Source organism: Aquarana catesbeiana, linkage group LG02 (genome assembly GCF_042186555.1).
Source record: "Aquarana catesbeiana isolate 2022-GZ linkage group LG02, ASM4218655v1, whole genome shotgun sequence".
In the NCBI taxonomy this organism is placed as follows: Eukaryota; Metazoa; Chordata; class Amphibia; order Anura; family Ranidae; genus Aquarana; species Aquarana catesbeiana.
The window spans coordinates 29,108,951-29,121,804 of NC_133325.1; the positions used below are offsets into that span (position 1 = coordinate 29,108,951).

Genomic DNA, 12,854 nt, shown 5'->3' on the forward strand with positions numbered 1-12,854 from the left:
GGAAAGTAAAGGGAAAGCCAAAGGTCAGGGCGACTAGCAGGCAAGGATAAACATAACATAACAGTACTGCTGCCTTTTCAGCTGGTAGACTCTGCCCCCTTTCGAGAGTTTGGGTAATGTGCGTTACCTCAGCAGCAGGTTCCCAAACGTCATTTTCTTCTTCTGAAGGCCATTCCAGCTCTCTACCGGCATGTGGAAGGCAATGTCTTGGCCTCGTTGGACAGGGCGGTCAGCGGTAAGGTGCACATTACCGCTGACTCTTGGTCCAGCAGGCATGGACAGGGATGTTACCTTTCTTTCACAGCACACTGGGTAACCCTGCTGGCAGCTGGGAAGGATGCAGGACATTGGAAAAGGGCTGGCGACTCGGATATTCAAAATGGTGCGATAAATGTATCAAACAATGTTGCTTGGCTTCTTTTTCTACTTTTCTACCTCTCTCTCCTCTTTATCCTACTTTTATCCCACCCTTCCCCCTTCACCATACACGTAATACCTTCTCTTCATACTTAGGGTACCTATGGTACAACCACCTCTGAGAAGACTATACAAAGGTCCCCACCTTAAGGGACATGATGCTTTGGCTCCAATGTTCCCTTTCCAGCAGTCTCGGTTGTCGAGAACCCCCAGCCAGATTCTCCCACCGGGGGGGGGGGTAGGGGGTATTCCCTGGGCACAGCATGATCCCCAAAAGGGCTGCCCAGAGTACTCTCCTGATCTCCTCAGTCGTCCCCAAAACTGGGGTAACACGAGGATCACAATTGATGGCCTATTCGGTTTATCTCTCCCATGTCTGTACACATCCTCTAACTGTATTCCAAACGAATATGATATTGTCACACAAGAATACGTGTATGTATTTTAATTTTGTTGTTCTTTTATTGGAAAATTTAAAAAAAAATCTTTTGAAAGTAAAAATAAATAAAATAAACACAATAATTACTATAATTATTATTTTTTGTATAATGTGAAAGATGATGTCACACCGAGTAAATAGATACCTAACATGTCATGCTTTAAAATTGTGCACACTCATGGAATGTGATAAACTACGGTACTTAAAAATCTCCATAGGCAACACTTTAAATTTTTTTACAGGTTACCTGTTTAGAGTTACAGAGGAGGTCTTGCACTAGAGTTATTGTTCTCAGTCTAATGATCGTGGCGATAGCTCACATGTGTGATAGTGAGACTGTGTCAGTAATCTTTACATTAGTGATAATAGCTAGAGTAGGGACAGTTCAGATATCGTCACTGTAGTGACGGTTGATTGCGTTACTGCCAGTTTAACGCCATATAGTTTTGTGCATTACTGCCAGTTTAATGCCATGTAGTTCTGTGTGGGTTACTGACAGTTTAATGACATTTACTTTTGTGTGAGTTGCTGCCAGTTTAATGCCATATAGTACTGTGCGTCACTGTACATTTGGTGCATTATTTTGCAGTATATTAAAATGTATCCGTGGAGTGTGTCTGTGTAGTGTGAGTACTCAAATTAATGTGCACCAAACACCTCTTTACATTGATTAAAGGGCATCTACGTACAGATTTCAACGTCTTCTTTACATTTGCTTATAAGCACCAACCTCCCTCCAAATAATGTTTGGAAGGACAACAAGAAGAGGCAGAAATTGCCTTAGCACTGTAAAGGGGTCAGCAGCAACAAATGTGTCCACAGGCAAAGGTGGACGTGGTGGTCAGTCCTCAGGCAGGGCATCATTTTCTCTGTTTAGTGAGTTTGCCTGTGCTATCCAGCCACAGCATGCAGAGGAGGTAGTGGACTGGCTTACTAAACCTTTCTCATCCTCCTCATCCTCTGTCACACAAGCAGAGACAAGTATGCAGTCCCCTGCAGTTGCCAGAGTTGATACACCTGCCTCCTTGTCCACATCTATTCCTGCCATAGCCCCAACATCAGCCATTGAGGAGTCACCTGAGTTATTTGACCACAGAGTCAGCCACTTGCTCCTTGATGATACTCAGCCATTACTGGATTCAGATGTTGGTTCTGAGGTTGAGGATGACAGGAACATGAGCCTAGAGAGTGGGAGGAACACTGGTAGACAAATTGGCATTCATGTTCCCCAAGCTGCAGAGTATTGCCAAGTTGTCTCCAGTGGTAATAATGAAGATGGAGGAGATGGAGATGATGATGGATCTGGTGACCCGCCCCCCTGACTTCACGTTGAACTCCATAGGAAAGTCCCCATCAAGTCCCCGTGCATCAGAGGGGGGCGGGGTCACCGGGTGGCTCTGCGCTCTGTTTTTAAGAAGTGTCCGAAGACGAGAAGCGTCACACAGCGGGAGCCTCCCATCATTGATGTAGAGCGGCCCGAGAACGAAGAATGGAAGAAGACGCCACGGAGGTAGATGCCGCACTGGAGCAAGAAGTAGAGGATCGGAGGAAGAACCAGAGGAAGAAGAAGATGGAGGAAGAAACCAAAAGGAAGATAGAAAAAAGGAGATAGAAGAAAGAAGATGGAAAAGAAGAAGACTTTAAATTAAGGAATTGTCTTGTCATTTTTAACATTTTCTGACACTTTTTTTGTGAAATGGTAGGTGTACTTATGTACCCCCTTACCATTTCACACAGGGGGGCAAGATCTGGGGGTCTCCTCATTAAAGGGGGCTTCCAGATTCCGATAAGCCCCCCACCCGCAGACCCCCACAACCACCGGGCAAGGGTTGTGGGAATGAGGCCCTTGTCCCCATCAATATGAGGACAAGGTGCTTCGGGGGGGACCTCAAGCACCCTCCCAATGTTGAGGGCATGTGGCCTGGTACGGTTCAGGAGGGGGGGGCACTCTCTCATCCCTCCCTCTTTTCCTGTGGCCTGCCAGGTTGCGTGCTCGAATAAGGGTCTGGTATGGATTTTTGGGGGGGACCCCACGCCATTTTTTTTTAAATTTTGGTTCGGGGTTCCCCTGTGGGGAAATCTCATGCTGTTTTTATCAGTGAACTTTTATGTGTATTGTTGGACTGACAATTCATTAATAGCCGCAAGTAGTTTTAAATGACTTTTTTTTCCTTTGAAATGTCATTTTGCTGTCAGACTATACTATAGACACCCCCCAGGTATGAAATTTAAAGGAATATTACACTTTTATTGTTTCACTTTAAGCATTATTAAAAGCACTGCTCCCGAAAAAACAACAGTTTTTAAAACTTTTTTTGCATTGATCCATGTCCCCTGGGGCAGAACCCAGGTCCCCAAACACTTTTTATGACAATAACTTGCATATAAGCCTTTAAAATTAGCACTTTTGATTATTCATGTTCGAGTCCCATAAACTTTAACGGTGTTGGCGTGTTTGAACTAATTTTTCGCCTGCTTGCATGTTCTGGTGCGAACTGAACAGTCAGGTTTTTGACTCATCCCTACCCATCACATTCTGCAGCTGTTATCTCCTGGCCCACTCCCCAAAGCTCAGCTGTCTGGGCTTTTTTCAGCACATCTGCAGCAGATCACACTGTTGCTATCCTCAAACTGTGTCTCAGGCACATCAAACGTGGCAAAAACACCAACCATATGCATATCATTGCAATTTTTGTTGCCTTCATCAAGAGCACCTGTATAGGGTTACGGTGGGAAGATGCCCCCGACACCAAAGAGTATTTTTTCTGCACCTGTTTGACAGGTGCCTATCACTGCAATTTTTTAAAGCAAGGCCAATTCTTGCTTTCATCAAGAATACCTCTATAGGGTTATGGTGGGAAGGCACCACCCACCGACACACAAAAAACAATTTTTATGCACCCGTTACTTCTATACAAAGTCAAAGTGACACCAGAATGTATCCAAAAAAATCTTCAATCGTGTTCCCAGTGCACTATATTCTGGACTCATCATACACACTGGCTCCCCAGCTGTTGCTGAGCAAAATAAAGGCAGCTTGAGGGAAAATGTCATTTTTTGGGGGTTTATAAATGCAGTTATTGCTGCAGCAGATTCTAGACATGGTACATTTCTGCCACTTTACAAGTAGACTAAGTGGACCCCCCAGGCACTATTTTGGAAGGATTTTTTTTTTTTTTTTTCCATTTTTAGACTTTCACTTAAAAAAAAAAAAAAAAAATCAATGCTCATTTACAAAATGATGTTTTTCACAAACTTTTTTTTTTTTTTTTTAATTGATAAATATCCCCCAGGGCAGAACCCGGACCCCTATAACCACTGTATGCCCAAGGCAATTACTTGCATATAAGCCTTTAAAATGGGCACTTTTGATTTTTGACGTTAGGGTCCCATTGACTTTTATAGGATTTGTTATTTGGGTTGAAACTTTCACGGTATTCGGAAGTTCTGGTGCGAACCGAACAGGGGTCTGTTCGGCCCATCCCTAGTTAAAGACCACCCCACAATCAGTAGCATGTGTGCAATATGCAGGAAACTCTTTACAGAGGGAAATATCTCCCCATTCCCCTTTACTATCATTGGCAACCTGGCCTTTTAGCCAGGGGTAGAAGACCCGCAGTGTAGAAGACCCGCAGTTTAATCACTTCCTCCAAAAGGAGGTACCCGTTCATCCTATGATTGAAGTGGTTATACTGGGATGATGCCTGCATCTACAGGTATCATCCCGGTATCTTTTTTTTTTTTGCAGCTAGCAATGGGCTTGAATGTAAAAGAGACCTTAGTGTCTTCCTGGGCTCTCCTGTCCTACTGAAATGAAGCTGCCGGTTCCGTTGGCTGACCATAGAGACAATCAGTGACCAGAATGTCCCTGATCATCTCTATGGCCTAAGAGACCAGAAGCACCAAGTATGTTGTAACTTCCAATTTCTAAAAAAAAACCCAGATGTCTCAGTAAAGAGAGATAGAGGGTTGACAGAGAAGATGTCACTGCCCATGCAATCACAAGGGATATTAATAATCCCTTGTGAGAGCAAAAAAAGAGATAGATAAATAAATAACAAAATAAGCCTCTACTGCCTTTACTGGTTGAACAACATCCCCTGGCTCGAGAGGATGTTCCTTCCTAGTTGGGGCTTCCCTTCTTCCAAGAAAGTAAAGGGCATCCATTAATATCATGTTTCACAAAAAAGTTTCATATTTGTCTTGAGAGGATGGATTTAGTTCATCCGCCTAACTGATACCTTCTAGGGCAATGGCGGCTGGTGCTCAATATTTTTTTTGGGGGGGCGGCAAACAAACCTGCCCCCCTCACTCGCACATCTGCCATCACACACACACACACACACACACACACCCTCCCCCACCGCGGGAGACAGACGGGAAGGTGATGATCGGACAGGAAGGCGGCGATCAGTCCAAACAGGAGTTGCGTCTACTCCCGGCTGAACAGGAAGTGGGTCCTAAGACCTGATTGGTCCTCAGTCTCCCTGGCCAATAGGGTCTCAGTACCGGCTTCCTGATTGGCCGGGAGGAGAAACAGGAAGACATTAGCGAATATTAATTTGCTAATGTCACACAACTGGGTGGGCTCAGGTTGCAATGCTCTGTTCCTCAAGCCCACCTTTTTTTTAAGCCAGTTAGAACCTTAAGCCCGGGTTCACACCTATGCGAATTAGATGCAGCTTACATCGCATCTAATTCGCAGGACATTTTAAAATACATTCATATGAATGCATCTGGTTCACATATGTGCGTTGCATTCACACTGCACATTGCACAAAAAATGTGTGCGTTTTCTGGGCATTGCGGTGCAGATTCATTGCGTTCTGAACATGGATTTTCTACTTCTCCTCACTACACCTCCCCCTCCCCCTCTCTCTGTTCACTGATCCTGAGCTAAAACGCAGTGATTCCTTTGAACAGGAGATTTTTATCTCCCTAGTGAAGCCTGAGCTTCAATTTTCACTGCACATGTGTGAAACCGGGCTTAGGCTCTAATCATGTGCTAAAAAAAAAATGAAATCCATGCGTGCGGCACCCTGCATGTGGATTAGGGGCTGGGCGCATGGATTGGGGGGGGAGGGTCCCTGCACCCTGCATCAGCGGCCACCACTGGTGGGGGGTTCTTCCACTTCAGGGCATGCAGGCTTTTGCTGCAATAAAGAGGTGACAAATGATTGATCTCTTATGTCTTCTCATAGGAATGTAGAAAAGAAAGAGAGACGGATCTTCCTGTGGTACATAGTCTGGCAATTGTTGAGAAATGGTCCTGACTTTTCACTAGAAGGAAAGCATTTTTAGACAGGTTCATAATACAAGGAACATGGTAACCCTTTTGTGAATGACATCTCCAGAAATCAATCAAGGACATTGGGGTGATATTTGTGATTGTGAAGGGTGATATGGGGGGATCCTATACCATCCTGTAAATATTTTGCAATTGTTCCCCTAGTATTTGGAGCAAATCAAGGATTTGGGAAAAGGATGTGAGACTTTTCTTAAATTGATCATAAGAGAATGATTGTTGGAGATCCTCTTCCTAGCAGTAAAGGAGCTCTGTATTCTTGTTGTGGGGATGAAAAAAAAATATATATATATATATAGTAGATATAAGGACTGGAGAATAGGGTCAGGGTCGGAACATTATGTAGTTTCCCAAAAAAAGATAATGGCTGTGAAAAGGTTCTTGGGGTTGGGAGAGAAGATGCTAGGGTTTGATTGTGAGATTGGATTTTGCAGACTTCATGCAGGGTTTGAGGAACTCATCACAAATCAAACATGGATATAATAGCTCATCCATGTGTATTATGACATTGATCCAATCCTATAGAACTTCAGTATATGTGTATTGTACATGCATTTATATACACCTCTGCACTTTAAACCACAAGTTGCAATGCTTTCGTAAATGAGATGGTTATAATCCTCATACAAGAGGGATTCTATCTGGTGGTGACCATGGTGCAGGGTAATTCTCAATGTCTTTCTCAGAGGATCTCTGAGAGCTCTTCATCAGGAATTAACAGGAAGGGCAATATTGATAAACACAATATGCTGTTGAGCTCAAATATAATTTCAGAAGTTGTCCTAAAAGAATCTAAGGGGCCACAGGGGAATGAAAGCAAACCAATTGGTTTAAGTGAAGGGATCAAATAATAAAAGAAAAACAAAGAAATGCAGACACATTTTATGATGGAGCAACTGATCGTGGAAAGGAGTTGTGGTTTTCACGTGTCTGGTGGAGACTGTTCTAGTCTCAGCTGAAGGAGCTTATCAAGACCAAAGCACTATTTGACTTTCCAGCATATCAGGTCTGTGTGGTAAGCTGCTCTATGTAATTGGTAGTGGAGGAAATCAGATTGTAGAGTGTATGGGGTGCACACATTGTGGTTTGCAAGTTTACCACTGAATCCCCACACCTCTACAGAGAAAATTTGCACCCTAGAAACCCTCCATAAACAGTCCTTGACAACCCAATCCGCAACAAACCTTCTTGAGGCCAGAACGAAACACAAGTAGATCTTAGAATCAAAAACTAAACTATTCCTTTTCTTTTGGAAAAATAATTTACTATGAACAGGGAGACAAGCCTGGCCACCTGCTGGCTAGGGCCCTAAAAACCACCATGGCCACACAGAACATTACAGGAAGCCAGAACAAAGGGGGCAAAATTGACAGGCCAACTGACAAAATAGTGCAACATTTTCACAAGTGTTATACCAATCTCTACAATCTCCCAACTCAACACAGACCACCAGACTTACCGGACAATAGGTTCCAGGTGATACAAGAATTTCTGAGGGATTCAGGCCTCCCTTCCCTCAGGGCAAAGGATATTACTCAACTTGAAAGTCCCATCGATTCCTCTGAACTCATGCTGGCGATTAAAGACCTAAAAATGGGAAAAAGTTATTGAGCCTTGAGGATGGATCACTGGCCAGAGCTTGCAATGTATGCAATTGAGCTACTGGCCTTTCCTGCATCCAGCGTTCTATCTGAACGCACATTCAGTGCTGCTGGAGGCTTTGTAACCGATCACAGAGTGTGCCTGTCCACAGACTCGGTTGATCGGCTCACCTTCATAAAAATGAATCAGTCTTGGATCACCAGCTACCAAGCACCTGATGCTCTATGTAATTGCTAGTGGAGGAAATCAGATTGCAGAGTGTATGGGGTGCACACATTGTGGTTTGCAAGTTTACCACTGAAGCCCCACACCTCTACATGGAATGTTTTGAAGTAGTAAAAGCCTGACAGAGGTTGTAACCTTTCCTCTTGGTAATACAAAACTTTAACCACTTACGGACTGCCCGTCCTTGTTATACAGCGGCTGTTTGAAGGAGGATATCATTGTTATGGCAACAGTTAGCTGCCATAATCCCAGTGTCCCCATCTTCAGCGGGCCCTCCACTACAAGATAAAAGTGGTCTCTGCGGCAAATTCGCCACAAGCTCACTTTTATCGAGAGGGGCCAAAACGTCACTTCCGCCCACAGCACTTAAATGTTTTTTTTTTTTTTTTTTTAATTGCATTTTAGTCTAAATATGAGATCGGAGGTCTGATATTTAAGAGGCCCTGTCATGCTTTTTTCTATTACAAGGGGTCTTTAAGGTAAAATAAATAATAAATAAATAAATAAATAAATAAATAAAACATGCCCAGTCCCGATGAGCTCGCGTGCAAAAGCAAACTCATACATGAGTAGCACCCACATATGAAAACAGTGTTCAAACAACACATGTGAGGTATCTCCTCTTAAAACATGCAACCTGTAGAATTTTTTAAACATCGCCTATAAAGATTTTTAAGGGTAAAAGTTTGTCGCCATTCCATGAGCGGGCACAATATTTAAGCATGACATGTTGGGTATCAATTTACTCAGCGTAACATTATCTTTCACAATAAAAAAAAAAAAAAAAAATGGGCTAACTTTACTTTATTTTTTTCTTATTTTTTAATTCAAAAAAGTGTATTTTTATTTTTAAAAAGTGCACTTGTAAGACCGCTGCACAAATACAGTGTGACAGAAAGTATTGCAATGGCCGCCATTTTATTCTCTAGGGAGTTAGAACCCCCAAACATTATACATTTTTTTCTAAGTAATTTTCTAGCAAGAAAAAAATAAATTATGTTTTTAACTTGTAAACAACAAATCTCAGAAAGAGGCTTGGTCCTTAAGTGGTTAAAAAAAAAAAAAAAATGTTTGGGCTGAACATTCACTTTGATTGCAATATGCACATCTTGTTTTTTTTTTTTTTTTTTTTTTTTTGTACTCAATTGAACCTCTTTTTAACACTAACACTTTACGTTTTTAATCCCCCTAATGATGATAATACAATTATAAAAGCTTTCAGACAATGGGGGAATGATGGGAATAAAATGGTTTCCAGGATTGGCGATCATGTGTAAGTTCACCTATAAATATGTAGATATTAGTAAAGGTGATAAACATGTCCAATGCCCTAGGGACGATGTTCTACCTCTACTTTCTATAAAGGACTGTGTGCTGTCCGAGGTGATATTGTCATCAGATTTGTATGTAGCTGATACTTTGTGTTTATTTGTGTCATTTACCTATCAGGCAGCTTAGGGCTTTATCTTTGTACATTGATCTGCTATTGATGATTGAAATAGATACAAATAGACAAAGATTTGACTGGGCTGATAGAGTAGATACAATGTTTCGTTTTCTTGCTTCTTTCGTCCATTGTGTTGTGGGTTAAGAACACCACGATTTTTTTAACTTGTCTTTTCAGATAAAGTAACAATGTAAGGCGGGAGATTGTGGGAGATCTTTGATTGTAACAATGTGTGAGTGCGGCATAAGTGTTTATTCAGCTCTGCCACCTTGTGGTGATTTCTGGTAGAACACTGGGGTGTGTGTGCAGTGCAAGGCGACGAATAGAGGAATGTATACAGCCAGAAATTGGAGATGATCTCCGCAATCCATAGAGAATCAGGATGGGAATAGAAGGAAGGTTTCTTCATCCCCCTCCCAATCTGACCGACCTACTCCTCATCTAAAGATCCTTGTTATTAGGATTATTAGACTCCCACTGCTCTGATTGGCTCAGATTTCAAATTCCTGGTTTCAAAATTTTCCCGCTTGAATAGTGAAGAACGTTACAGACAAATAATCAGTCCTATTAGACCGCCAAATCCGACACTGAGATCTTCAGATGAGACATGTATCCGAGAAATATGATCAATGCTTTACGTCTGAAATGAATAAGAATGGATTCTGAAGATCACTGAATAATGTAAAACATTTCCATATGATCTCTTTTATTTCAAGTCCTCCGAATGCAGAACATGATAGTGAGATGACTTCTCTCATAGATCTCTACCTTTCTATATGATGATGGGAAATCAAGTATTCCACGTTTCATCATTAGATCTGTATAGGATCATGGAACTGACCTCTATCAGATATGTACCAGTTACAGATTCCCCCCCCCCCCACCCCATATAGTAAAACTAGAATAATAAATAAAAAGGTGAAAGGACTGGCAGAAATCATGACATTGACATTTGTATAATGAATGAATAAAACAAATATTTCATGTCTGAAGAATCAGATCTGTCCCCTCTTAGAAACATGGATAACATTTTGCTGGTTTCTAGTTACAAAGTAAATGAAATTCTCTGCAGAGTATTGGATGGCCGAGGCTCCTTTCTATCAGTTTTCCTTACTACCAAATGATAACATATTCACCAGAAATAGATTATGAAATGAAAAGATCGGAAGTGTAGGTCAAAAATGATGTATACAAGACATTATATATGTGTAATCCTTGTATACAGAAAAGTCCACTTTCAGATTACGGTATAAAGCTCCCATGTATTGTCTGAGGAGCAACACTGACACCTAGTGGTTCTAAAAATACATGTCTTCTGTACGGGGATCTGGGAAGACATACAATGTGATTGGATGGTTTGTTCCCACTAGCCGACTAGAATGGATGGGTCTAAACGGAAATAAGTGAAGAATTCACAAATAAAGGGAATGTAATAAACTAGCTGATATTCGGATGGATTTATTCTCACTATAATACATACTCAAATGAAGAACTTGCCATCAGATTGTACAAACCTCATTGTATAGATAATCTGTTAATTCTTCATTGATAACGGGTTAAGAATTGTGATAAAATGTGATGACAGCTCATTGATGGAAATGGTGGGTGGCTCTTAGAAGAGCCTTTGTGTCTTGTGTTGGGGTAATGATGATGATGATGATGGGGGGATTACTTGGCGCTGGTGTACTTGGTGACGGCCTTGGTGCCCTCGGAGACGGCGTGCTTGGCCAGCTCTCCGGGCAGGAGGAGGCGGACGGCGGTCTGGATCTCCCGGGAGGTGATGGTGCGGCGCTTGTTGTAATGAGCCAGGCGGGAAGCTTCGCCGGCGATGCGCTCGAAGATGTCATTGACGAAGGAGTTCATGATGCCCATGGCCTTGGACGAGATGCCGGTGTCGGGGTGCACCTGCTTGAGCACCTTGTACACGTAGATGGCATAACTCTCCTTCCTGCTCTTCCTCCGCTTCTTGCCGTCCTTCTTCTGGCTCTTGGTCACGGCTTTCTTGGAGCCCTTCTTGGGCGCCGGGGCTGACTTGGCTGGTTCAGGCATGATAAGAGTTAATGATATCTTCTCCGCTCCGTGAAGGGAAAATGTGCTGGAGCCGCCCTCATGTGCTGCTTATATAGGCGTCCTATGCAAATGAGCTTCATCCCTCTCCTCACTCTTCTATTGGAGGATTCAGTCATGTGATGGGGAAGGACGTCATGCTTTCTTTCCTCCTCTACAGATTGGTTTAGAGACAAGTCAGGACACTATTGGCTGGATTCGAAGGTTACCAATCACAGCTTGTGACGTCAGAACACTGAGTGTATAAATGAAGGAGGGTGGCTATAGAGTACCATTCTTAAGTGAATATCCCGATCAACCAGTGACAATGTCAGGACGCGGCAAACAAGGAGGCAAGGTTCGGGCTAAGGCCAAGACCCGATCATCCCGGGCTGGTCTGCAGTTCCCAGTCGGTCGTGTTCACCGCCTGCTCAGGAAGGGCAACTATGCCGAGCGGGTCGGGGCCGGAGCTCCCGTCTATCTGGCCGCCGTCCTCGAGTATCTGACGGCTGAGATCCTGGAGCTGGCCGGCAACGCCGCCCGCGACAACAAGAAGACCCGCATCATCCCCCGACACCTCCAGCTGGCTGTCCGCAACGACGAGGAGCTCAACAAGCTGCTGGGCGGAGTCACCATCGCCCAGGGAGGAGTCCTGCCCAACATCCAGGCCGTGCTGCTGCCCAAGAAGACCGAGAGCCACAAGGCCGCCAAATCCAAGTAATCATCCCGACAATTCCTCCACCTCTATTACCCAACACAACGGCTCTTTTCAGAGCCACCCACCTCTCCATACAAAGAGCCCGACATACATTGTTTCCTAGTCTCCGATGTGTCTAATGTGATTCACAGTTCACTCTGAAAGCAAACCCTTTGTATTCTTCTTACAGGTCAGTAGTAAAGTAGGAAGATTCGGCCCCATTATACCTCTCCATACAAAGACACACATACATTGTTATCGGGGGAACTGATTGTAAAAAATAGACAGGATTTTCTTTTATATGTTGATCATAAAATGGTTCCTCTGAAACTATAAGATGTGATCCGGACGGGAGAACAATGTGTCCGTAATAAGAAATGGTGAAATATTTGATATAGTAATGTGATCTCATTACAGGGACTTCATTCTCCTCCGTCCTTTCTAGTAGTTCTGATGATCGCAAATCATTCCCCCCAACTGGAAAGGAGCCCACAGATCTCATCCCCTTCTTCACATCCCACAAGGAAATATACGTTTTACCATCCAAAGGAATCTCCCGCCGAAATTCTATGGATTGTTCCCATCATCTCACAATCACAATATTAGACCCCCTTCTTTTCACACAATTTAATTCCCCAACAGTAATACATACGCTGGAAATGGTAAAGTCCGGGAT

General features: G+C 43.1%; 1 protein-coding gene across 1 annotated transcript; it reads left to right on the plus strand.

Annotated features, from left to right (window-relative positions):
* The first annotated feature begins 11,809 nt into the window (after positions 1–11,809).
* Positions 11,810–12,216, plus strand: LOC141129667 (histone H2A type 1). The gene has a single exon (XM_073617761.1). It carries the CDS (start codon positions 11,810–11,812, stop codon positions 12,200–12,202), a length of 393 nt encoding a protein of 130 aa, XP_073473862.1. The 3' UTR covers positions 12,203–12,216.
* Positions 12,217–12,854: the final 638 nt, after the last annotated feature.